Source organism: Sus scrofa, chromosome 11 (assembly GCF_000003025.6).
Source record: "Sus scrofa isolate TJ Tabasco breed Duroc chromosome 11, Sscrofa11.1, whole genome shotgun sequence".
Lineage (NCBI taxonomy): Eukaryota > Metazoa > Chordata > Mammalia > Artiodactyla > Suidae > Sus > Sus scrofa.
This window is the reverse complement of record NC_010453.5, coordinates 63,694,022-63,719,364: the sequence shown is the minus strand read 5'-3', so window position 1 is coordinate 63,719,364 and position 25,343 is coordinate 63,694,022. Positions and strand designations below refer to the sequence as shown.

Genomic DNA, 25,343 nt, shown 5'->3' with positions numbered 1-25,343 from the left:
CAACTGATCTGACAACAGTAATTTTCTCCAAGTGGTTACACACAGTCCATCTATACCCTAGAGCCACAGAAAGCTTTGGAAAATGCAGTGTGACTGCATCACTTTCCTTCAAAGGCTCTCAGTTGCCTCAGGACACAACCCTAACTCTTTAGAACAGGACTTTCAAGTCTCTCAAATTTCCATCTGTTTTTAATGTCTATCCTTACTGAGCCACTGTCAGTTCGCTAAACACACTGCAAGTTCTTCCCCCTGGACTTGTAGCACTTGCCTATCCCTATGGCTAGAACACTTAACATTATCTACCATTCAACCCCCACATCATCTCACTTTCCTAATTTACTCTTCTTTCCCAAGGCTTAAGGTTAAGAAGCCTTTCTCAAACCCTCAAATCTGTGTTAGAATCAGATTCTCTTACTGCCCTACCAGGGCACTTACCATACTGTCTTGCAAGTGTGTATCTGTATCCCTTACCATATTGTAAGCTCCAGCTCATCACAGCTTAGACGACTATGCCTGTCTTGATGAAAGTAGAAACTCAAAATCATTTCATGAATAGATGTTTATGAATTAATTTTCACTTGAACACAAGCTTTTGTTACATATAGGCAAGGTCTCACAACAGACCTCAAAATTTAGAAAAAGAAATCTTTAGGGAACACTTCATGTGCCCGGCATTTTCAATATCTCTGGCTGACCAGGAATAAACTGGATGTATTAATATTATTTAAAAATAATTTTTAAAATAGCACTTTTCAAATTATAAAAGTAATTCTTACAGTTTAGGAAAAAAATGTATGAAGTAAAAATGGAAGTCCTTGTTTCCTCCTTTCCCTGCTCATACTGATACCCAAAGTTATTCCTTGTTAATAGTTTAGGATGGATACTTTGCATCATGCATTTACAAATATATGGTATCTCACCAAGGTCAGGAATAAAATTGGCCCTGAAAAAAAAAAAATCAGAACTTGGGCCTTGAGTACTTGAGGCTTCTTCTCTTTCTTGTCTTCATAATCAACGTTGTTTTTTGTCTCACTGAAGACAGGTTTCTTGATTCCTCACCTCATTTGAATGAGTACGGCTACAAACAAGTCCCAAATTTATAGGTCCTTGGAGTTCAAGAAGAGCAACCAGACTATACTAAATCCTTAGTGCAATTCCAAATCTCAGGAGGAGGATTCAGTAGACCTACTGTGTGTCAGATGCACATCCTGTGGTCTGCCTGATTGGGTCAACTTGTGGAGATCATAAAGGGTAGGGAAGTCTGATCAGATAAAACTGCAAGTATCCACTACAATATATTTTGGTCCTCATTCCACTTTGGTACATTCTTTTCAAAGGCTATAAATTAGTCCATTCTATTTTAAAAAGTGAGATCATACTAGTGGACTTTTTTTTTTTTTTTTTTTTTTTGTCTTTTTGCTATTTCTTTGGGCTGCTTCCATGGCATGTGGAGGTTCCCAGGCTAGGGGTCGAATCGGAGCTGTAGCCACCGGCCTACGCCACAGCCACAGCAACTCGGGATCCGAGCCGCGTCTGCAACCTACACCACAGCTCACAGCAACGCCGGATCGTTAACCCACTGAGCAGGGGCAGGGACCGAACCCACAACCTCATGGTTCCTAGTCGGATTCGTTAACCACTGCGCCACGACGGGAACTCCGACATTTAAATTGTATACAGTTTTTCATCATTAGAAGCAATATAACAATGAACATACGTTTTTCTGCAATTATCTATATTATGCCTCATGGAGTATCATAAACTGTAGGGACATTTGAACTTTTTGTTCATGTAACCATTTGGCCTCCCAAAATGGTTGTTAACAAATGACACTTTCACATATACTGGATAGTCCCCTTCTTCTTGGGCTTTGCCAACACACCATGTGGAAAACAAAAACCCGAGATATTTATTCATCTGAATAAACAATACTTACTGCTGGTTTATTCTCCACCGGGCCTGGTCCTGGAGTCTTGATAGTAGAAGGAAGCAAAACAAAGCTCCTACCCTCATGAAGCAGTAACAATGAGCAATTCAACATAGATGTTGAAGACAGCTAAATAAAGAACAGTAAAATGGCTGGGCGGGGCTCGGGTACAGCTTGCTGTTTTAACTGGAGTGGTCAAGAAGGGGCTATCCACTGGGGTGGCATTCAAGCTGCGACCTTAAGGGTAAAAACTAGGCAGGCATCTGGGGAAAGGATATCCAAGCCCAAGAGAAGCCTGGGAAAATCACAGAAAAGCAACGAGGGCATGGAGGTGGGGGCAGAGTGAGCAAGAGGAACAATAGTAGGAAAAGATCTAAGAGTAGGATCTAGGGAACATCTTTACCATGATGTAGTGCAGGCAGCCTGCACTGTCTGTAATAATATCAACGACAACGTAAAAGGCCATTTTGCAATTTCAACCTTCCGTCTTCAACTTTGCAAGAAGAGAACTACCTGGAGTTCTCTGTTCAACCAAAGAGTAATCTGTGGGGATCGCTGTAGTTCAAGAATGAAAAAAGGTAATCATTCCTAAACCTGACCATCTGTGTAACTAAGTAAAGCCTAATCCACGCTGGTGACACTTGCCCTGAAACGTTTTATTCCCAGCCATCCGAGTTAGTCCTATTTCGCCAGGTGTTGGCAGAGAAGAGCTGCACCTGCGCAGTGGCGCCGCGCAGCCCGCGCACTCGAGAGCCCCGCCCAGCCCTCCAGTGGGCGGGGACACGCTCCGGAAGTGGCTGCTGCCTGACCTATTAATGAGTGGGAGGAGCGAGGCGCGTCGCAAAAAGTCGCAGTGGAACTTTCCTACGATCTACAACCTGGCGCTTTACGGTGCCCAAGCACTGCTGAGCTGGGAGATGACGACTGCAGTCCGGGCTGAGCCCTTGGGTCCTCCTAACAGCTTTGCGAAGCGGGTCCTGGTGACCGGGGGTGCTGGTTTCATGTAGGTAACGGTGCTTCTAGTCGAGTGGCTTCCCAGAACCCCAACCTTTTCCTGCGCCTCTGCTTGCCCTTGGCAACTCGGGATCGGCTTTGGGGATCTGATTGACATGGGGAGGGTCTTAATGCACGAGAAGGATTATTCCACCTTCCCGACGAAGACGTGACTCCTCTGAAACTACGACTTCCTTTAACGCCTCCCAGCCAAAGCAAAAGTGCTGTGGTACTGTCCACCTTTCTGCCTTGCCCGAGATGTACCTGTCAGTCTTTTGTGGGCGCCCACTTTGCCCCCACCTCAGCCCAGCACCCCCGACCCCCTCCCAGCTTCCTACGGTACACAGGCCTTGTATATATAGGCGCCAAGAAACGGTTTCTGGTTTATGATAGGAGTTTCATTTATTCAGCAAACTTTTAAAAATCCTCTGCCAGTGCTTTGATCTGTATCAGTCGTTTGAAGCCTCCTTTCTGCTCACACTCACATTTAATCAACAGGTCTTCTCTTAGTACTTCCAAAGCGACCACGTCTCCTCGTCCTCCCCTTTCTATCCTAGCTCATATTACTTGTGTCTGCTTTTGCCTGAACTGCTACTATAGCCACTCATTAGTCACTGCTTACACTCTTGCTCCCTTAAAGTCTGTTCACACGCAGAAGTCAGTGTTTATTAAGTAAATAAGTGCGTAGTTTCACTCCAGTGGTTCCTGTCAGATTTAGAATAAAATCTAAACCCTTTACGGTACCTAGAAGTCTCTCAAGTGCCCAAGCTCCAACGTGGTCTGTTATTCTACCTCTTTTATGTGCCTGCCACTCTTAGCGACGTGCAGTTCCTGGAACACCGGAGGCTAGTTGCCGCTATTTTGAGGCCTTTGCACTTGCTTCCCCTTTGCTTAGGCTGTTTGCTTCACTTAGTTCAGGTGTTTACTCAGACATCACCTCCTCCTGGCCTTACCTGACCGCCCTATCTGAATAGCCCCCTCCCAACTAACCCACTTATCACTACCTGAAATTATACTGTGTAGTTTCACTTGCCTATTGTGTTTCACTTGCCTATTGTCTGCATCCCCACCCTCCGATGTAAACCAGATGAGGGCACAGACTGTGGTTCCCTAAACACCTGGAAAATTTACTCTCCCCCCGCCCCTCCGTTAGCATGTTAGATCACCTCTTCTTACCCCAGTGACTTGGAGGAGGGTACCAGGCAGGCACGTTTTCACTTAATGAAAAGAGGAGCATGGATATAAAAGGGTGGTACAGTGCTGGTGCAGGACCGGTCTGTCCTGGGAGATTCTGTGAAAGGGCTGTCAAGTGCAAACTCTGAGTTCATAATTTGGTCCTAGGAGGCCAACATTTTGGTGTATATGATACAATCTGGTCATTATCAGGGTCCTCTGAAACCAATTGTGCTACTGTGGATATTCAACTCAGGATGGTTTCAGCAAGTATTAGCATGGGAAACCTAAGTTTACTCTGGAACACCCCCCCACCCCCGGTTCTAATTGACACCACCAAATTCTCTTATGCCAAGAAATAGCAATGGCAGTGGGATTTCTGTGAACACGGTCAACTCCTATGCTCATGACAACTTAATTTTTACATAGTTATACCTACTGTCTGTGAAAAGGCATGTTATAGTTTAAGTCCATCTGCACTGACCATCACCCATTGTATTTATGATATGGCTTTACTCCCACTCTCAGTGTGTGCATGGGCAGCGTATTTGGTTGGTGACATCCTTATACCCAGGATCAGTATATTCTCTCTTGACCAGAGTGTAAAGGGAGCATAGCCATACTGTTGAAAAGATGAGTGAAAAATATAGGTGTGTGTATATTCAATGTAGTTTTATTATTTCTGTTGTCCCACAACAATGTAAAGGTATCTACTGAGTTTCCTAATACTGGACAGCTTAGGGTAACATTTGAGAATTTAAGGAAAAGGTTAAGTTTTCTACTAATGGGTTATACTTTTTCCTATAGTGCATCACATGTGATTGTCTCTCTAGTAGAAGATTATCCAAACTATATGATCGTAAATCTAGACAAGGTAAGCTTTATAAAAATGAACTGCATGTGTTGAAACTTACTTATATTTTTTAAAAGCATTAGAATCCTGTTATGCCGATATTTTAATTTTGTATTTAGTCATTTGAGAAACTTAAGGGCCATATATAGTCATGTGTTCATACAGTTTTTTACTCTTAAATTCTTGAAACTTTTTCGTTTGTAATGATAGTGCATAACCTAAAGGTTTTAAGTGCAGTATTTTTACTAAAAGAAATTCTTCTCTGAATTCAACATTTAGTGTAATCTTGTGATGTTTTTGTTTGTTTTCAGTGTTGAGATACTCTGATTATTTTATTATATGGTTTTATAACCACCAGCTCCTGGAAAATTATATATTTACTCTAAAAATTGAAGTACAGTTCCTTTGGTTTTTAGAGTTTTTCTGTAATAGTTGCTCCCTGGAGATTATGAAGGCCAGGATTGGTGATCACTACATTGTTGACTTTAAACACAAGATGCGATTAGTTACCTTACTTTCATAAAACCTAATAGTAAAAATATATAGACAAAAAATGATCTGTTTGTCTTACTTGTTTTTGCCTTCAATAATATCATGAACAGTAATTTTTCCCCCATCTGTATACCAATTTACCAACAGGTAACTTAGGAAAAAGTGTAATGAGGAGTTCCCCTTGTGGCTCAGCAGTAATGAACCCAGCTAGTATCCATGAGGATGCAGGTTCCACCCCTGGCATTGCTCAATGGGTTAAGGATCCAGTGCTGCCATGAGCTGTGGTATAGGTCGAAACACAGCTCAGATCCTGCATTGCTGTGGCTGTGACATAGGCCGGCAGCTACAGCTCCAATTCGACCCCTAGGCTGGGAACTTCTGTATGCTGGAGGTGCGGCCCTAAAAAGAAAAAAAGAAAAGGTGTAATGAGTTTTAATATGTGTAACACAGGTATAGTTGTATTCAATCACTAATTCTTTTTAGTGAATGGTAAACTCCTACAGTCTCAGTGGCGGAGGGAGACCTGGGCAGGACAATTTTTTAAAGGAGAGGCTTATAAAATAACTTTTTTTAATTGAAAAGGTAAGAAAATTTCATCGTTTTTTAATTTATTTTTTACTTACCAGAAACTTCTAAAAACACTGAGAGCAAACACTTTAAGAAGACATTTTTTGTGTTATAATCAGAACATCGTCAGTATTTAAAATAAATTGACATGTAGGAAAAGCTGTTATCACTCTTTGTTGTTTCTCCCCCCTTACTTATTTTAAGCTGGATTACTGTGCAAGCCTGAAGAACCTTGAAACCATTTCTGATAAACAAAATTACAAATTTATACAGGTATGAAAGTGTTCTTATATATGTATTTTTTAGTATGCCTCTGTAGTCATTCAGATATCATATCTTTCTACTTTATAAATTTCAGTAATATGGGGGTAGGAAAGCACACTTATTAAAGACCTTTTTAATTTCCAGAAGTACCCCATGAGAATATCACTTGTAGGTTGATACCACATATAGAGCTACATGCAATTTTTAGTGCCTTAGCAGATCTATGAGTAGCCGATTGAACTTCCATGGTTTGTGATTTTAGGTCCTCGGTAAGATTTGAAGAGATTGGTACAAAATAGGGTGTTACTCAGGTAGCCCGGTAGTCGGTAGTCAGAAACCCACCCTACAGCCCATAGTACTTTTCTCCACTAGGATTGCCTAAAATCGGCCCTCAGTGGCTGATTCTTACTAGGCATTCTCAGAAGAGTCCAGAGTACAAACCAAGAGCCAGGTCATCAACTCAGAAAGGGAAATCTTTTTTTTTTTTTTTTTTTTGTCTTTTGTCTTTTTGTTGTTGTTGTTGTTGCTATTTCTTGGGCCGCTCCCACGGCATATGGAGGTTCCCAGGCTAGGGACTGAATTGGAGCTGTAGCCACCGGCCTATGCCAGAGCCACAGCAACGCGGGATCCGAGCCGAATCTGCAACCTACACCACAGCTCACGGCAACGCCGGATCGTTAACCCACTGAGCAAGGGCAGGGACCGAACCCGCAACCTCATGGTTCCTAGTCGGATTCGTTAACCACTGCGCCACGACGGGAACTCCAGAAAGGGAAATCTTAATGTCATTTGTAACTATCTTACGATTTATGTTTTTTAAGGGATTCTATAAACTTTATAACCACAAATCTTAATATACTAAGCAAACATTTCATAATTTTTTTCCTTCTATATGAAAGTGTTTCCTCAGTCACTGAAGAATTGTTGAGAATACATATTTTTAGAAGATCTAAATGTATAAAATACTCATAGATTGAGAGTTCTCGTTGTGGCTCAGCAGGTTAAGGACCCAGTGTTGTCTCTGTGAGGATGCAGGTTCCATCCCTGACACTTAATTCACTCAGTGGGTTAAGGATCTGGCCTTGCCGCAAGCAGCAGCATAGGTTGCAGGAGTGGCTCAGATCAGCTGTGGCAATGGTGTAGAAGGCCACAGCAGCAGCTCCAGTTTGACCCCTCGCCTGGCAACTTCCATATGGCACAAATGGGGCCAGAAAGAGAAGGAAAAAAAGAAAAGAAGGAGTTCCCGTCGTGGCGTAGTGGTTAGCGAATCCAACTAGGAACCATGAGGTTGCGGGTTCGGTCCCTGCCCTTGCTCAGTGGGTTAACATCTGGCGTTGCCGTGAGCTGTGGTGTAGGTTGCAGATTCGGCTCGGATCCCGAGTTGCTGTGGCTCTGGCGTAGACTGGTGGCTACGGCTCCGATTCAACCCCTAGCCTGGGAATCTCCATATGCCTCGGAAGCGGCCCAAGAAATAACAAAAAAAAAAGAAAAGAAAAGAAAGGAAAAAAACCACCTCATAACTTACTGCTTAGTTGTAGTGAAATACATCATTCCAGTTGTTACACTTACTTTAAATACATTTCAGTAATGCTTATATCAAACTTTTAAAAAAGAATTTTTTTCTTGTTAACATAGTTACCTTAGGTTGGCGAGAATGTTAAGGAAAAAAAGCTCACAGAGTCCATAGTAGTAGTTGGTACTCAGTAAAATACTATTTTAGACACTTTGCAAAAATGTATTTTGTATTGAATATCTTACATGCTAGGATGCTGAAGAAATAAATCATTATTTTGCCCTCAGTTGAATTTTAAGATACTCTTTTTATACCTGGGTGGGTGGTGAAGGGAGAATTAATTTTGTTCTTATGATTTTTGTTCATGAAGTAAAACGGTTATTATGAATGAGAGTGCTCAATGAAACTTGGCTTTTTCATCTTTGCTTTTTTATATAGGGTGACATATGTGATTCTCACTTTGTGAAACTACTTTTTGAAACAGAAAAAATAGACATAGTGCTACATTTTGCTGCGCAAACACATGTAGGTAAGCATTGTTTTATGTTACAGTTATGACAAGCAATTTTTTTTTTTTCCAAATGGCTAACTAACCAAATAAAAGTCTAGTAATGGGGCTGAACAGGTAGGTACTTTGAAAGAACATATATCATGTTTTATCAGAAAAGCCCATGGTCGCTGTGTCATCATGATGCTTAGTGTTTCTCAGATCAGGTGTTAGTGTAGCCTTGAATGTTATCCTAAAACTGAGTTTAACCAAATCCAGAATAGTAATTACTTCTGGGGATATGGGCCTTCAACTGTATTTTTAGTATGTTTTTCTTAAGCTAGGTGGTGGACACAATTGAATGTTATTATCTATACTGTTTTGTTCTTAGATATTTTCTAATAATTTGTCTGACATTTTATATTATGAAATACAGCATATATTCAGAAGAATTCAGAGGTAAGGTTAGATGAATGATGGCAATTTGAATAACCATATAGCCATCACCTAAACAAAAGATAGAATGTTGCTGAGCCCTCTCAAGTAGTAGTATTGCTGCCTTATTACCTGACTTTTAAGTTATAATTTCCCTTGGTTTTCTCTACAGTTTTACTGTCTCTGTACTTTTCTCCAAATAGTATAGGTTAGTTTTTCCTGGTTTTAAATTTTATAAAAATGTATACATGGAAGCTCCCTGGTGGTGCAGTGGATCTGGCATTGGTCACTGCTGTGGTGGATGTTCTGTCCTTGGCCCAAGGACTTCCATATGTCCTGGGCATAGCCAAAATAAATCAGTAAATATGTAAATAAATAAAACTGGCTTATTAACCTTTTTCTCATTGATTTGTAAGAGTTGATACACATGATACACACATGTGTGCATGTACACACACACACATATATACTGAATACTAATTGTTACATGTATTACAAATATCTTCTCCCACTCTGTGCTGTATCTTTTAATATTTTTGCAAGCGTGTTTTGATGAGCAGATGTTCTTATATAAATTCTTAATGAATTTATGTATCTTTTATGTTATGGTTAATGCTTATTGGGTCTTAAGCAATTCCCTGTTGCCCCAAGGTCATGAAGATATTCTCCTACATTATCTTTGAAGAGCTCTAGAGTTTTGCCTTTCACATTTAGGTTTGTAATCCATTTGAAATTGATTTTTGTATGAAGTATGAGATAATAATCCAATTTCTTTTTTTCTATATGAATACCAATTGCACCTTTGCCACTTGTGGGAAAGCTCACCAGTTTCCACTGCCCTGTCATATATCAAGTATCTTTATACGAGTATCTGTTTCTCAACTCTTTGTTTGTCTGTTTGTCTGTGCCTGTGCTGATTACACAATATATTGACTAATTTAGTGCTTTCATTATCTGGTAGAGCAAATCCTTCTACTTGGTTAATGATCAAGCACTTTTCCTTCCAGCAATGTATGAGATGTTTACCAGTACTTCTGTTGTCAATCTTTGGTGGTTTTTATTATAGTTTCCCCTGATTATTAGTGAAGTAAAAAAAAAAAAAACAACAAAACCCTTTATGTTTGTTTATTGGACTATCCTCCTCCCTTTCTTATTGGTGTATCTTCTTTACAGAGACTTCTAAATGGCAAGGCTGTTTACCATTTTCTAGTGGGTGTTTATTCCTTGTAGATTTTTATAAGTCCTTTGTATATTCTGAATTCATGCCATTTGCCACTACCTTTTTTCAGTCTGTCATTTGCCTTGTCACTTTCTTAAAAATATCTTTTGATCAATTGAAATTCTTCACTTCCAGGTGGTCCAGTTTATCCCCTTTTCCTTTAGGGTTCGCACACTTGGTGTTCTCTGTAAGGACTCTTTTCCTACCTCCAAAGTCATGGAGATAATTCGCTTACATTTTTTTCATAAAAATTACTGCTTTGCTTTCCACATTCACATTTTTTCCCCAAATCAATATCCCTTTGACCCAACACCGTTTATTGAAAAGACTCAACCTTTCCTCATCACCACCTTTGTTGGAGATCAAGGACCTCTATATCCATGGTTCTGTCTCTGGGCTCCTGTCTTGTTCCACTGGTCTTCATGTATCCTTATGCCATTGCTATACTTTAATTACTGGAACTTTATAATAATTCTTGGTCCCAGCAAAGCAAACCCTCCTACCTTTTTGTTGTTCCAGATTTTTTTTTAAGTTTAAGAGCACTTCACTTTTAAAAGTATCATTTCTCCTCTTTTCTATTTCTTTTTAGAATTAAACAAAAAAAAAAGTGTTTCCTGCAAATATAGGGCTGATAGTTTTCTAAATTCTAAGAACTTACATGTATGATGTAATTTGGGTTTAGTGAAATCATAAACAGCAATGCATTTTTATGTCATTTTTACCACTGTTGCAATTGTGCTGAAGAAAGAGAAGTGAATAGAGCTCTCCTTAAATCTGAGTCTACGGGTTGGTGCTTGGGTGGAATTGGTCTAGCTTTTTCTTCTTTTTTTAGATCTTTCATTTGTCCGTGCCTTTGAATTTACCTATGTTAATGTTTACGGCACTCACGTTTTGCTAAGTGCTGCACATGAAGCCAGAGTGGAGAAATTTATTTATGTCAGCACAGATGAGGTGTATGGAGGCAGCCTTGATAAGGTGAGCTTACACAATGTCTGTTTCACCTCCTTCCCCTGTACCGTGATGCAAAGCTGGCTTACTAAAACCTACCCTGGACTTTTTTCATCCTCTGATTATACACACGTGAGGCTTTCCAAAGTGTTTTTCCATTGTGTCTCTTTTTTTTTTTTTTTTTGTCTTTCTAGGGCCGCACTTGCAGCATATGGAGGTTCCCAGGCTAGGGGTCCAATCAGAGCTACAGCTGCCAGCCTCCACCAGAGCCACAGCAATGCAGGATCCCAGCCGCGTCTGCAACCTACACCACAGCTCACAGCAACGCCAGGTCCTTAACCTACTGAGCAAGGCCAGGGATTGAACCTGAAACCTCATGGTTCCTAGTCAGATTCATTTCCGCTGCGCCATGACGGGGACTCCTCCATTGTGTCTTTTGTTCAAATCAAATAATACCACCCCAAATGGGAAACCACAGGCTAATCTGACACAGATTTATATGTAACTTGACTGACAATATTTTGCAAGCAGCAGCTCACGCCTAATCACTCATTCTTTTTTCTTTTTTTCTTCTCCACACGGCACCAAGGCATGTGGAGGTTCCCAGGCTAGAGGTCAAATTAGAGCTGCAGCTACCGGCATACGCCACAGCCACAGCAACACCAGATCCAAGCCATGCCTGCCATCTACGCTGCAGGTTGAGGCAATGCTGGATCCTTAACCCACTGAGCGAGGCCAGGGATTGAACCCACAGCCTCATAGATACTAGTCGGATTCGTTTCTGCTGAGCTGTGACGGGAACTCCTGATCAGTCATTCTTCGTGATGAATGCCGTTGCCATGGACCAAAGCATGTGTCAGTTAAGCTGCAGGTGATGCCTCTCCCTCCTGTTCTACTCAGGAAAGCACACTGCTGTGTCACGGAGTGGGAATAAAATTACTAGAAACTGGAATCTGTTCTCCTTTGTTAATCATTTGTAAATACTGTAGTTTTTATATTAAAAAATGGCTCCATTCTCCAGGCTGTATTTTCATAGTGTTTACAGTGACCTCATTTTGTTTTGTTTTGTTTTAATATATTAATTTACCAAAACACATAATAGTGGGAAAATACAAGTAGTTTGAAAAGACTTAGGAGAAAAAGCAGACCCTGACCACGGTGGTTCAGTGCATAATCCCACTTCTGAGAAACAACCATGTGTATCTCTCTTTGCAGCTTTTTTCAGGTAAGCCTCTACCTTCTGGTCCTCCTACTCCCCCTATATCAGATCTGATTCAGTAGGCAGAATGCTTTTTAAAGTATAAGTCAGATCGTGATATGTAAGTCAGATCATGATATTTGAACCCATCAGTGTTTTGACAGTGGCCTCCAGGGTTTCACACAGGGCTCTCTGGCTCTTAGCTTTCCGACCCCATCTCCCATTTCTCTTCCTTCATTCCAGCCTCCTTATAGTTCCACTGGACACATTTCTATCTCAGGGCCTTTGCACTTGCTGTTCTCTCTGCCTGCCTTGTAGAGTCATTGTGAACTTTAAGGAAGTTACTATATATGAAGTGCTTAGAAAGATGCCAGACATGTATTTGGGTTTCAGTAAATGTTTTTTAAATGTAGTCCTTAAGGAGTTTCCACTGTAGTCCGATGGGATGAGCAGCGTCTCTGCAGTGATGGGACACAGGTTTGGTCCCCGGCCCAGCACAGTGTAGTTGTGATCTAAGCTGCAGTTGCCACAGCTGCAGCATAGATACCGCTGTGGTTCAAGTCTAATCCCTGGCCCAAGAACTCCGTATGCCGAGGGGTGGCCAAAAAAAGGAAAAAAAAAAAAAACCATGGTGATTAACATTTCAAGTTCGGGAGTTCCCATCGTGGTGCAGCTGAAATGAATCTGACTAGTATCCATGAGGATGTGGGTTTGATCCCTGGCCTTGCTCTGTGGGTTAAGGATCCAGCGTTACCATGAGCTGTGGTATAGATAGCAGATGCAGCTCAGATATGGTGTTGCTGTGGCTGTGACGTAGGCCAGCAGCTGTAGCTCCCATTCAGCCCCTAGCCTGGAAACCTCCATATGCTGCAGGTACGGCCCTAAAAAGCAAAAAAAAAGAAAACATTTCAAGTTTGTAATATGTTCTCTGATTTTTCTGCTTAGAAAGTATGCATATATATATATATATATATATATACACATATATATATATTTGTACATGTACAACTGGGTCACTTTGCTGCACAGCAGAAATTGATAGAACATTGTTAAATCGACTATAATAAAATTTTAAAAATAAAAAAATAAAAACAAACAAAAAAAGTATGCATAGTATGCATTACTTTGTTTAACATATCTTTTTAAAATTAGGAATTTGATGAATCTTCGCCCAAACAACCTACAAATCCTTATGCCTCATCTAAAGCAGCTGCTGAGTGTTTTGTACAGTCTTACTGGGAACGATATAAGGTAAGAACTGACTTCAGAAACCCTTGAGTCATTTTTCTTTGGATTTAGGTGTTAAAACTCCAAGTTAGCATTAGCAATATTTCATTTTTCAAATAGGGGACATAGATTGAGAAAAGTTATATATTAAGGAATTTTAAAATCTAAATTGCTACATTGTATGAAAAGTAGGAACCTACTTCTTATCCAGTTCACCATTTAAAGGAACAATTCCTATTTTTCCTACTTCAGTAATATATTGGTAGATTATTACAGCTAGAGTGAAAAGCCCTGTTGGGGGACTTCCCATTGTGGCTCAGTGTGTTACAAACCCGGCTAGCACCCATGAGGACTCAGGTTCAATCCCTGGCCTCTCTCAGTGGGTTAAGGATCAGGTGTTGCCGTGAGCTGTGATGTAGGTCACAAACACAGCTCAGATCCTAGGTTGCTATGGCTGTGGTTAGGCCGGCAACTGCAGCTCCGGTTCAACCCCTAGCCTGGGAACTTCCATATGCTGCAGAGTGCAGCCCCAAAAAGAAAAAAAAAAGGCCTGTTGGAATATCCTGATTCCCAGGAGTCTTCTAAGGCAGGGGGGTTGTTGGGGGTGCAGATTCCCTTACCTGCTCTTCACAGCCCCTCACAAGTCGGAGGTGGACTTGCCCTGGGGGCTGTGTCAGTGTCCCTGTGGGAGCCTTGCTCTCCGGGAATCATCAGCTTGTGCCCTGCACTTGGCTTCCCTCTGAACTCCGAGAATTATTAGGGACTGGGTCAGACAGGCAAGCGACAGTGACTTCAGGTTCTGTAACCTTTTGTGTTCCGGGAGTGTGGTTCTCTCCCTCCTTGGTAGCCCTTTGCCTTTGTAAGGGTTGGTACAACAGAGAAAGCCGATTTGAAGTGTAACATCTAAGGAGCTCTCTGAACTAACTGGGGAGAAATGTCTTTAGTTTCCTGCTATCTAACAGACCCGCCTCCATCTATATTCACCCTTTAAGGAGACTATGCCTCTTCTTCCTTTTGGAATCTCTGCCTTTATCTGAATCCTGTCCTCTACTGTCTTTTCAGGAACCTTGCATTAGGAAAAAAAAAAATCCCTTGACTTCACTCCTTATGGTGTGTAGATTATTTAGCCAAAAAATACCCATATTTTAAAACTGCTCATCTTTGGGTAATCCTTATTATTGGACCTTTTCATTACCTTAACATCCAATATTCTTTAAGTTTCCAGTTGTCATCACCCGAAGCAGTAATGTTTATGGACCCCATCAATATCCAGAAAAGGTACATTTCACTTCTGAATTCATAGAGTGTTTTAGTGATCGTAACTTTTCATTATTTAAGCTATCTCTTTGGTTATTTGTCTGAAATAATTTATGTTGTGATTAACCCTAATTATAAACGCTATATAGACCACATGCCAGTCTTGGCAGGTTTAGGGTTTGAAGACCTGTTTTGAAGTCTCAGTTTTGATAATCACCAGGTGGCATGGCCTTATGTGCTTTATCATCATCTCTAAATTAATGGGTAATGATAATACTTAGGAAGGGTTTGAAGGATACAGTGAGATGATGTCTGTGAAATGCTGTCCTTGCAGGATTCTAGCGCACTGCAGAAGGCTCCCAGTGAAGGCTTCTTCCTGGTTTGCAGTCAGACTGATATGTCAGGCTCTACAGCAGTGTAAACAGTAATTAGAGTGATGTGGGACCCTTGTACATAAATTTAACTTAGAGCCTGCCGATTAACTGCTCCCCAGCTCCTTGGTGTTGTTGCAGACCTGCGAGTCTTCCAGGACAAAGGTTTTGTGAATTTAAAAAATGTAGTTAAAAGGCTAAAAATGCCTGTGCAGTTGATTCTGTGTCATTAAGCTCAGTGCTAAGTAACCACTAGTCTCTGCCTAAATTTTTTTTTTTTTTTTTTTTGCTCTTTCTTGGGCCACTCCCGTGGCATATGGAGGTTCCCAGGCTAGGGGTCTAATCGGAGCTGTAGCCACTGGCCTACGCCAGAGCCACAGCAACGCAGGATCCGAGCTGAGTCTGCAACCTACACCACAGCTCACGGCAACGCCGGATCGTTAACCCACTGAGCAAGGGCAGGGACCGAACCTGCAACCTCATGGTTCCTAGTCGGATTCGTTAACCACTGCGCCACGACGGGAACTCCATCTCTGCCTAAATTTAGAGCTGGGTTTCTCACTTCACAGATGGTTGCTTTGATCTTTCTGCCCAAAGGAAAGGGCCATATCACGATATGCTGATATTTACGTGGCTTAATTTTTGGACTATTTTTAACAAACTTATTATACATTTAATAATTTCTTATCTCCTCTTTAACATAAATTTTCTTTGAATCCCATGGCACTGGAATTACTTTTTATTAATTTCACAATCACTTATTGAAAGGGACCATATGTAAAGTAATAAGATATGATTCTTGCCTGTATAAAATCAATGCAGAAGTGAGCTTTGTGATGAGAGCCTTTTTCTGAACTTTTTCGTTATTTATATCATTTTATATTCATTTTTATCTAGCACATAACTGGTTTTTATGAAACAGGAAGTGCTCTTAGAGTTCTTTTACTTATCAAAATTATAATAAGTATTTCTTGAACTCCTGTTAAGAATTAGAATTTCTTGGGAGTTCCCATTGTGGCTCAGTGGTAACAAACCCAACTATTATCCATGAGGACGTGGGCTTGATCCCTGACCTTGCTCAGTGGGTTAAAGATCCAGTGTTGCTGTGAGCTGTGGTATAGGACGCAGACACAGCTCGGATCCCGAGTTTCTGTGGCTGTGGTATATAGGCCAGCAACCACAGCCTCCAATTTGACCCCTAGCTTGGGAATTTCCATGTGCCGTGAGTGCGGCCCTAAGAAAGAAAGAAAAAAAAAAGAATTAGAATTTATCCATAAATGTATTTCTTAATAATAATTTTTTTTGGCCTTTTTTTTTTTTTTAGGGCCACACCTGCGGTATATGGAGGTTCCCAGGCTAGGGGTCCAATCAGAGCTACAGCTGCCGGCCTTTACCACAGCCGCAGCAACGCCAGATCCAAGCCACGTCTGTGACCTACACCACAGCTTGTGGCAACGCCAGATCCTTCACCCACTGAGAGGCCAGGGATCAAACCGGTAACCTCATGGTTTCTAGTCGGATTTGTTTCTACTGGGCCACAATGGGAACTCCTATTTCTTAATAATAATCTTTTAATCTTATGATGAGTTCAGGTTTATATTACTGAATGAAATTGCAAAGTCTGAAATTATTTTTAAATATTCTTTTAGGTTATTCCAAAATTTATATCTTTACTACAACACAACAGGAAATGGTATGTTATTTACCTTTATACTCACTTTTTTTGGGTAAATTATAGTATTTGGTGTCAGTCTTTCTTGAAAATCAAGAGGCCTTAGATTTAATGTCCCAACAAATTTAAGAATTCCTTCTATAATCAGTGTAATAGTTTTAAAAATAATTATAATGTATAATTCATCTTTATAATTTGATTACTAAGATAATTTTAATTATTAAATGATCTATCCTAAAATTTTGAGTTATAGCATTACAGTTTGTCATCTATCTTCTTTATATAATTTTACTTTTTACTTTTTTTTTTTAATGGCTACACTGCACGTGGAAATTCCCAGGCCAGAAACTGAATCCAAGCCACAGCTGCGACCTAGGCTGGATCTTTTAACCTCCTGCGCCAGGCTAAGGATCTAACCTGCACCTCTGCAGCGATCAGAACCACTACACTCAGATTCTTAACCCACTGAGCCACAGTGAAAACTCATAGTTTTTCTTTTTCTTTTTTCTTTTTAGGGACAAACCTAGGGCATATGGAAGTTCCCAGGCTAGGGGTCAAATCGGAGCTACAGCTGTCGGCCTATACCGCAGGCACATCAACACTAGATCCAAGCTGCATCTGCCACCTGTGCCATAGCCACAGCAGCAGTGGATCCTTAACCCCCTGATCAAGGCCAGGGATCAAACCCGCATCCCCACAGACACCATGTCAGGTTCTTAACCAGCTGAGCCACAACAGGAACTCCCTCCTTTTTTAAAGAATTTATTTAATTCATACAACTTAGATATTCTTCAAAATGAACTTTAAAATGAGTGGATAAATATTTTTCAGGGGTCACTTACATGTTCACCACTGAGTACCCACAGAGGGTTTGGAGATCAGTTAAAGATTATGGATAAATTTAAAAGTCTTGAGAATTTGTTTTCAATAAAAGATACCTAGGATCTTCCTGGCAATTGACTTCTCTAGAATTGCACCCAGTGCTCGTCTTACCCTGCTTTGGAGAGCTTACTTGTTTACACTCTTTGATTCCCTTTCATTTCATCTTTTAGCTGCATTCATGGATCAGGGCTTCAAACAAGAAATTTCCTTTATGCTACCGATGTAGTGGAAGCATTTCTCACTGTCCTCAAAAAGGGAAAACCTGGTGAAATTTATAACATTGGGACCAATTTTGAAATGTCAGTTCTCCAGCTTGCCAAAGAACTAATACAACTGGTATGTATATATTATAAAAGGGTTAATATTTTCAGAATTGTCACTAAGTTAGTGACAGTAATCACTAATTTTGTTAAAGTCAATGATTTATGGTTTGCTCGTTTGGAAACTAAACAAGTGAAAAAAGGAAATTCATAATTATAATTACATATGTATGCTGAGATAGGTTATTATTGAAAGTGCATTGCTCATTTAGTAGTAGCTTTTCAGGAAAAAAAAAGTCTGAAACATTAAAAGTACATCCCCATTATAAGACATATTCAATTGCAGAAAATTAAATATTAAATTACATGCCCTAGAATCAAGGAACGGTAATATATAACTAATAGTTATGCATACATGTATGTATTAGCATCAGTTAAAATCTCAGGATACAGTGGAAAGAATGACAGAGTGAGTGAATGGAAAAACTTCTTTTCCTTTTTTTTTTTTGTCTTTTTGCCTTTTCTAGGGTCACTCCCACGGCACATGGAGGTTCCCAGGCTAGGGGTCCAGTCGGAGCTGCAGCCACCCGCCTGCGCCAAAGCCACAGCAACGCCGGATCCTCAACCCACTGAGCGAGGCCAGAGATCAAACCTTCCACCTCCTGGTTCCTAGTCGGATTCGTTAACCACTGAGCCACAATGGGAACCCCCAAACTTCCTTTCCTTTACGGTACTCCCAGAATGCGCTGTTCTCACGTTGTGTGGGTTTTCCACACCACGCTATTCTCCGAAACCAGCTCGGTGTCCTCCTGTTTAACTCAATTCTGACATTATCTACCTGGAGATGGTGTAAGATGTCCCCAGTTAAGGGCTCAGTCCTATAAGGCTCCCTCACTTCCTCTGTCAGTCACGAGACCTGGTTGTCCCGTGTGCTTCTGATCCCCCAGCTCTATGTCTGAGGTGATCTGCTAGAGGGGCTCACAGAACTCAGGTAGACAGGCCATTCCCTAGATTACTGGTGTGTTCCAAAGGCTGGAGGCCATGCACAGGGCAAGGCATGAGAGAAGGGCACAGGGCTTCCATGCCCTCTCCAGGCATGTCACCTTCCCAGCACCTCCATGTGTCCAGCAGCCTAGAAGCTCTCCTCTTGGGTTTTTATGGAGGTGTCATTAAGTAGGCATGGTTAATTAAACCATTAGCGCTGATGATTAACTCAACTTCCAGTCCCCTTCCCCTTCCCAGAGGCAGGGGCAGGGAGGCTAAGGTCCATCCTTCTAATCAGAGGGTAGGTTCCCTTGGCAACCAGTCTTCATCCTCCAGGGCTTTCCAGAAGTCACTTACTAACAAACACTGGTGTGGTCGAGAGGGCCTTGTTATCCATACCAAAAACATGTTCTCTCTCAATACTTGGAAATTCCAAGAATTTTAGGAGCTCTGCCAGGAACGAGGATGGACACCAAATATATATTTCTTATTTTAAGCCACAGTATTACACTGAGTAATAACCAAAACCCCCCAAAAATTCATTTTCTCCTGTCGTTTATGTAATGTGTATTCCTTCTGAGCATCAGGTGGAATTTAGGTTATAAAGTATAGAAAGTGATCATAAATTGTCTTAGCTATCTTCCCCACTTGGAGGAAGTTGTTTTTCTTGCCTTTTGAATCAGTTGTTGAATGCCATTTTTATTCTCTGGTCTCATTTTATAATTTGACTCAATGATCTTCTCCATTCTGACAGATCAAAGAGACCAAATCAGAGTCCGAAATGGAAAACTGGGTAGATTATGTTAATGACAGGTGAGTAACAGGTTAAAGCATTGGGGATAGGTTGTGAAATCTTAGGTACTTGTAAGACTGTAAAATGTATGGACTTACCCAGAAAAGTTTATCTCTTTTTAGTTTTCTGCTAAAATGTTTTTTCCTAATTATAAGTGGCATAAGAATAAAATTGTTACTTACTAGCTGTGTGATTTAAAGGAAGTTATTGACTCCAAGTCTGAGGTTTCTTTGAATATGAAATAGAGATAGTAATACCTTACCTATGGAAGTATTTTAAAATTTAATTTATATGTATGTAAACTACCAGACTTGGGGTGTGGAACATAAGAGTCCTAACAGATTTATATGTGTTTATTTATTCATTCATCAAACATTTAAGTATGAGCCATTGCATTCATACCTAGATTTTGGTTGAAATAAGAAAAGAATAAGCCATAGAAAGGGTTAGGCATCTGGATTAGTGGTGATTTTTTTTTTTTTTTTGGCTTTTTAGGGCCACACCCGAGGCATATGGAGGTTCCCAGGCTAGGGGTCTAATTGGAGCTGTAGCTGCCGGCCTACACCACAGCCACAGCAACACCAGATCCGAGCCACGTCTGCAACTTACACCACAGCTCATGGCAACACAGGATCCTTAACCCACTGAGCAAGGCCAGGGATTGAACCTGCAACCTCATGGTTCCTAGTCAGATTCACTAACCACTGTACCACGACGGGAACTCCCATTATTAATGATTTTTAACATATACTTTATTTTTCAAATTTTCTATAATACGTGTGTCATCAGGGAGAATTTCTTGAGAAAAAATTTGAATTGTGAGCACATGATTATTTTTCTCAGTATTTAAATTTGTAAATATATGTCCACAATGTCATTTTAAATCTGTTTTGTTTTCCAAGACCTACCAATGACATGAGATATCCAATGAAGTCAGAGAAAATACATGGATTAGGATGGAGACCCAAAGTGCCTTGGAAGGAGGGAATAAAGAAAACAAGTATGTTATGAATTGATCATTTTATTTTTAATTTTTAAAATTTTTTTTGTCTTTTCCTGAGAATGCACATGCACAGGCAGCATATGGAGGTTCCCAGGCTAGGGGTCGAATCAGAGCTATAGCTGCTGGCCTGCAGCACAGGCAGAGCAACGCCAGATCTGAGCCTCATCTCCGGCCTTCACCACAGCTCACAGCAATGCCTTAATCTGCTGAACAAGATCAGGGATCAAACCTGTGTCCTCATGGATACTAGTCAGATTCATTTCCACTGAGCCACATTCACAGTAAGTCCTGAATTGATCTTTTTTTTTTTTTTTTTTTTTTTTGATCATTTTAGGTGAAGGGGATTCAGAAACATTTTAAGGAACAGTAATTTATTTTCATAACACTATAAATTCATCAGAATTTTGTGGTGAATCACTTTCACCTTTCCAACCCTTACATTTAATATGTTTCTAACATTAGTGATTAAATATCTTGAATGTCCTAGACTAACTTCTGAACAGGCTTCCTTTGTCTTATTACCAGATACCTATTTCATTGATTTGTAGATGCACATTTTTTCACATCCTTGAAAAGTATGTGTTTTATAGTTATTATTTCAATTTTTTTCTTTCTTACTAGTATATAAAGTAATGGTCCATCTTAAGGCATCTTAGATTTGATGAAATAGAGACAATTGCAGTCTTTGAGCATCTTTGGTCTTTTTATACTGAAACAAATTGGAAACAAATTTAGTATGTGTGAAACTATCCGTAAGTATATATAGAGTCTATGTATATATGTTAAAATTGTGTTTAGAAATGTACTTATGAGAAGAATTACTCAAGTGTAGGAAAAAAGTCTTGGTTTAGAGCTTGATGTATAAAATACTTGTGTTGAATTTTTAAAAACAAATTCCAAGATAATTTATCATTTTTTTCAACTAAAAAAACTTTATTATAGAATAGCAATAGGAGACCCTGTGTCTGTGGGGATGTGGGTTTGATCCCCGGCCTGGCTCAGTGGGTTAAGGATCTGGCATTGCTGTGGCTGTGGTGTAGGTTCCCTGTGGTTGTGGTCCCATAGCCTGGGATCTTCCATATGCTGCAGGCGCAGCCCTAAAATGAAAAAAAATAAAATTAGACTAGCAACATAAAATATTTTTATGTTATGCTTATTAACACAGTGATCTCACTCTGCCTGTCATTGTGACATTTACATGGACAAAATACTATACTTTTTTCCCTCTGACTTTGTAAATGACTTTTCTCCAACCACGGTAAATGACCTATCTCCCTTTCCCCCTGACTTCCCTAAAATCAGAATGTTTTAACTCCTTATTTGATGTTTAAATCTAAGTTTTCCGGTGATGAAATATTTTCTGATTGACATCACTGGTCAGTTCAGAATCAAATTGTTTTTCATTGTTAGGCAGTTTTTGCCTGCAGATTGGCTGATGAGTAAGACTTTTCTCACTTAACAGAAAGTTAGTAAATGTTGGTTATTTTTTTTATTTTTATTTTTTTGTCTTTTACCAGTTGAGTGGTACAGAGAGAACTTTCACAACTGGAAGAATGCAGAGAAGGCATTAGAACCCTTTCCGGTACAACCATCATTTGTGTAGTCAGGACCGTTTCCAGAGAAGGAAGAAAATTATCCTACCTCGACAAGTGATAGGAAATCAAGTGACCAAATGAAGTGTCCTCTTTCATTTGGAATTAGAATATGAGTTTTTGCATAAAATTCAAATATAAAATGCCTCAATCTTGGAGTTCCCATCGTAGCTCAGTCGTTAACGAATCCAACTAGGAACCATGAGGTTGCAGGTTCGGTCCCTGGCCTTGCTCAGTGGGTTAACGATCCGGCGTTGCCGTGAGCTGTGCTGTAGGCTGCAGACGCGGCTCGGATTCCGCGTTGCTGTGGCTCTGGCGTAGGCTGGCGGCTACAGCTCCGATTGGACCCCTAGCCTGGGAACCTCCCTCCATATGCCGCGGGAGCGGCCCAAAGAAATAGCAAAAAAAAGAGACAAAAAAAAAAAAAAATGCCTCAATCTTTAGAGGACGTTCAGTATCAGCATAGGATTTAACTATCAGATTCTCTCAGAAACCTTTTCTCCTGAAAATTAGGTGCTGATAGGTATGGAAAGTTTCCTCGGTAGAGGTGAGCTGAGGAGGAAGAATGCCCTGGTTCTGAGAACAAAGGTGAATAGCTCTGGGAAGATGGCAGCCTTCATTGGCATTGAACTCGGCTTCCCAGCCTTACCCTTTGCCTAGAAAGTCGCTGAAGTTTTTTAAGCAATAGAGGCTGAGCCTAATGCCCTAATTTATCTTTTTTTAAGGTCTGATATCATGCTATAATTGCTTTAAAAGTGGAACAAAATGGAAGCATATCTAGCTAGCACTTTTTAACTTTTGATAATTTTGTAAAATTAAGTATTTTTTAAAAGAAGGACGTAGTTTTTATATTTTCAAAATTAGTCATTGGATTATGTAAGTAACCTTGTTCCAGAGAAATTTCATCATGTATTTACTGTTTAAAGTGATTTTATTTATAAAATTATCAGTATTTTAATGTATTTAATGTAGAATGTGGCTTTTAAAAAATAATGTATGTTTTTATTTTGCTGTAGAAAATTTTTTTAAATACTTGATTATCATATATTTTTAATTCCTCTCTCCCCTGAAGGCTTTAAGATGATTTGAAAAGGTAATTGAAAAGGTAATTGATTGGATATTCCATTGAGTAAAGAGAAGTCAAAGATTCTTTGCAGCTTTCTGACTTCAGTGTCTGGTGGCTTGTTTTCTCAATGGAGTAGGAAGCAAAATTATTCACTCAGAGGTGGTTGAAGGGCGTGGGGATACGAGTGGGATACAGGCTTTGGGGAAAAGAGTAAAAAGCAAATCCAGAATTAGGAAGGGGATTTGCAAACTGGAATGAAACACAAACTGAAGTTGAAACTGTAATTTCAGAATTTTGATATATGTAAAAATAAATTAAGCCAGAGTTGGGACTTATGGGGCACAAGAACTAGAGTTGAGTGAGAGTGATTGAAATGAGTTTCCCCTGGTCTTAATTGTATGGGGAAGAAAAGGCTTCTTGGGAGGAGCCTGTGCCTCTAGAAGAAATGGAGAGGGGAGAGAGGACGTGAGAGCTCAGGGCAAGTTACAGGCAGAAGATAGGACCAACTGAAAACAAATCGTCTTTGATGGAGTTTGGTCATTGATGATGACAAAATAAAAACACTTATTCTGTGTCACTTGTTCTATTTCGTTTTTTTCTTGCACATATTTTTGTGTACACCTTTATTTCCCGATTTAATATTCACAATATGATTTACCTTTATCATTTATCTAATTTCATGAGATGACTTTAACAGACCTTAGGAACATATAATGAAAAAAAAAAACAGTTAAAAAAAACACTTGGAGTTCCCGGTGTGGCACAGCAGAAACGAATCTGACTAGGAAACCATGAGGTTTCAGGTTCGCTCCCTAGCCTCACTCAGTGGGTTAAGGATCCAGTGTTGCCGTGAGCTGTGGTGTAGGTCGCAGATGCGGCTCAGATCTGGCATTGCTGTGGCTGTGGCATAGCCCGGTGGCTACAGCTCCGATTAGACCCTTAGCCTGGGAACCTCCGTATGCCTCGGGTGTGGCCCTGAAAAGACAAAAAGACAAAAAAAAAAAAAAAAAAACTTTTTGCAGAAAGTATTAAAAAAATTTGTTCCACGTCATATGTCATCAGGGAAATGCAAATTAAAACAACAAAGAGATAGATACTGCTAGAATGGCCAAAATGTGATCCCACCAAATGCTGACAAGGATGTGGAGCAGCAGGGACGCTCTCTCCTACATGGCTGGTGGGAATGCAAAATGTTACAGCCCTATGGAATTCTCCCTGCAGTCATCAGCATCAAGAACCCTCCTGAGAAATGTCATCTACTCTCATTGCTTTAATTATCCTTTTTTTTCTCCAACTAGAGGAAATTTGGCAGTTTCTTACAAAACTAAGCATAATGTTATCCTACAATCCACCAGTCACATTCCTAGCTATTTACTCAAAGGGTTTGACTTAATGTTTGCACTAAAACCTGCCCAAGGTTGTTTATAGTAGTGTTATTCATAATTGCCAAAACTTGGAGGCAGCCACTGTGTCCTTCAGTAGGTGATTAAGTAAATAAACTCTGTATCCAGACAGTGGGACATTATTCAGCCATAAGAAGAAATTAGCTGTGGGAGTTCCCTGGTGGCCTAACAGTTAAGGATCGGGCATTATCACTGCTGTGGCCTGGGTCACGGATGCGTTGCGAGTTCCCTGGCCCAGCAACTTCTGTATGCCATGGGCATGGCCAAAAAGAAGAAAGTAAATGAGCTGTCAGGCCATGCAAAGACATGGAGAACTCAGGGGCATATTACTAAGTGGGAGAAGCCAATCTGAAAAAGGTATATACCGTATGATTCCAACTATATGACATTCTGGAAAAGGCAAACCTATGGATACAATAAAAAGGTCAGTGTTTGTCAGGGGTGAGGAAGGGAGATAAATAGGGCACAGAGGATTTTTAAGGCAGTGAAAATACGCTCTATGATAATGTCCATTTTTTTTCCTTTTTTTTTTTTATTTAACTTTTTAGGGCTGCATCCGTGGCATATGGAAGTTCCCAGGCTAGGGGGTGAATCAGAGCTACAGCTGCCGGCCTATACCACAGCCAGAGCAATTTGGGATCCAAGCCACTTCTTAGACCTTCACCACAGCTCTAGGCAATGCCAGATCCCCGGTTCACTGAGCGAGGCCAGGGATGGAACTTGCATCCTCATGGATGCAAACGGATTTGTTTCCACTGTACCAC

At 40.3% G+C, this 25,343-nt stretch overlaps 1 protein-coding gene across 2 annotated transcripts; it reads left to right on the top strand.

Moving 5' to 3' along the window:
• TGDS (TDP-glucose 4,6-dehydratase) lies at window positions 2,751–23,753 on the top strand. 2 transcript variants are annotated; one of them, XM_003131048.5, is made up of 12 exons: window positions 2,751–2,930; window positions 4,901–4,967; window positions 6,210–6,278; window positions 8,221–8,311; window positions 10,756–10,898; window positions 13,222–13,320; window positions 14,515–14,574; window positions 16,574–16,617; window positions 17,649–17,814; window positions 19,477–19,535; window positions 20,418–20,515; window positions 22,036–23,753. In XM_003131048.5, the coding sequence occupies exons 1-12, from the start codon at window positions 2,845–2,847 to the stop codon at window positions 22,119–22,121; spliced, it is 1,068 nt and encodes a 355-aa protein (XP_003131096.2). In that variant the 5' UTR covers window positions 2,751–2,844; the 3' UTR covers window positions 22,122–23,753. The 2 variants fall into 2 exon arrangements, with proteins under 2 accessions (XP_003131096.2, XP_005653877.1); XM_005653820.3 differs by having other exon boundaries at window positions 2,770–2,934.

What these genes read in the sequence shown, in the direction of transcription:
- TGDS (XM_003131048.5), top strand. Translation starts at nt 2,845, where the DNA reads ATGACGACTGCAGTCCGGGCTGAGCCCTTGGGTCCTCCTAACAGCTTT. An exon ending in TGCTGCGCAAACACATGTAG is followed by an intron (nt 8,312 to 10,755) that starts GTAAGCATTGTT and finishes TTCTTTTTTTAG; the next exon opens with ATCTTTCATTTGTCCGTGCC. An exon ending in CCAAAGAACTAATACAACTG is followed by an intron (nt 17,815 to 19,476) that starts GTATGTATATAT and finishes CCATTCTGACAG; the next exon opens with ATCAAAGAGACCAAATCAGA.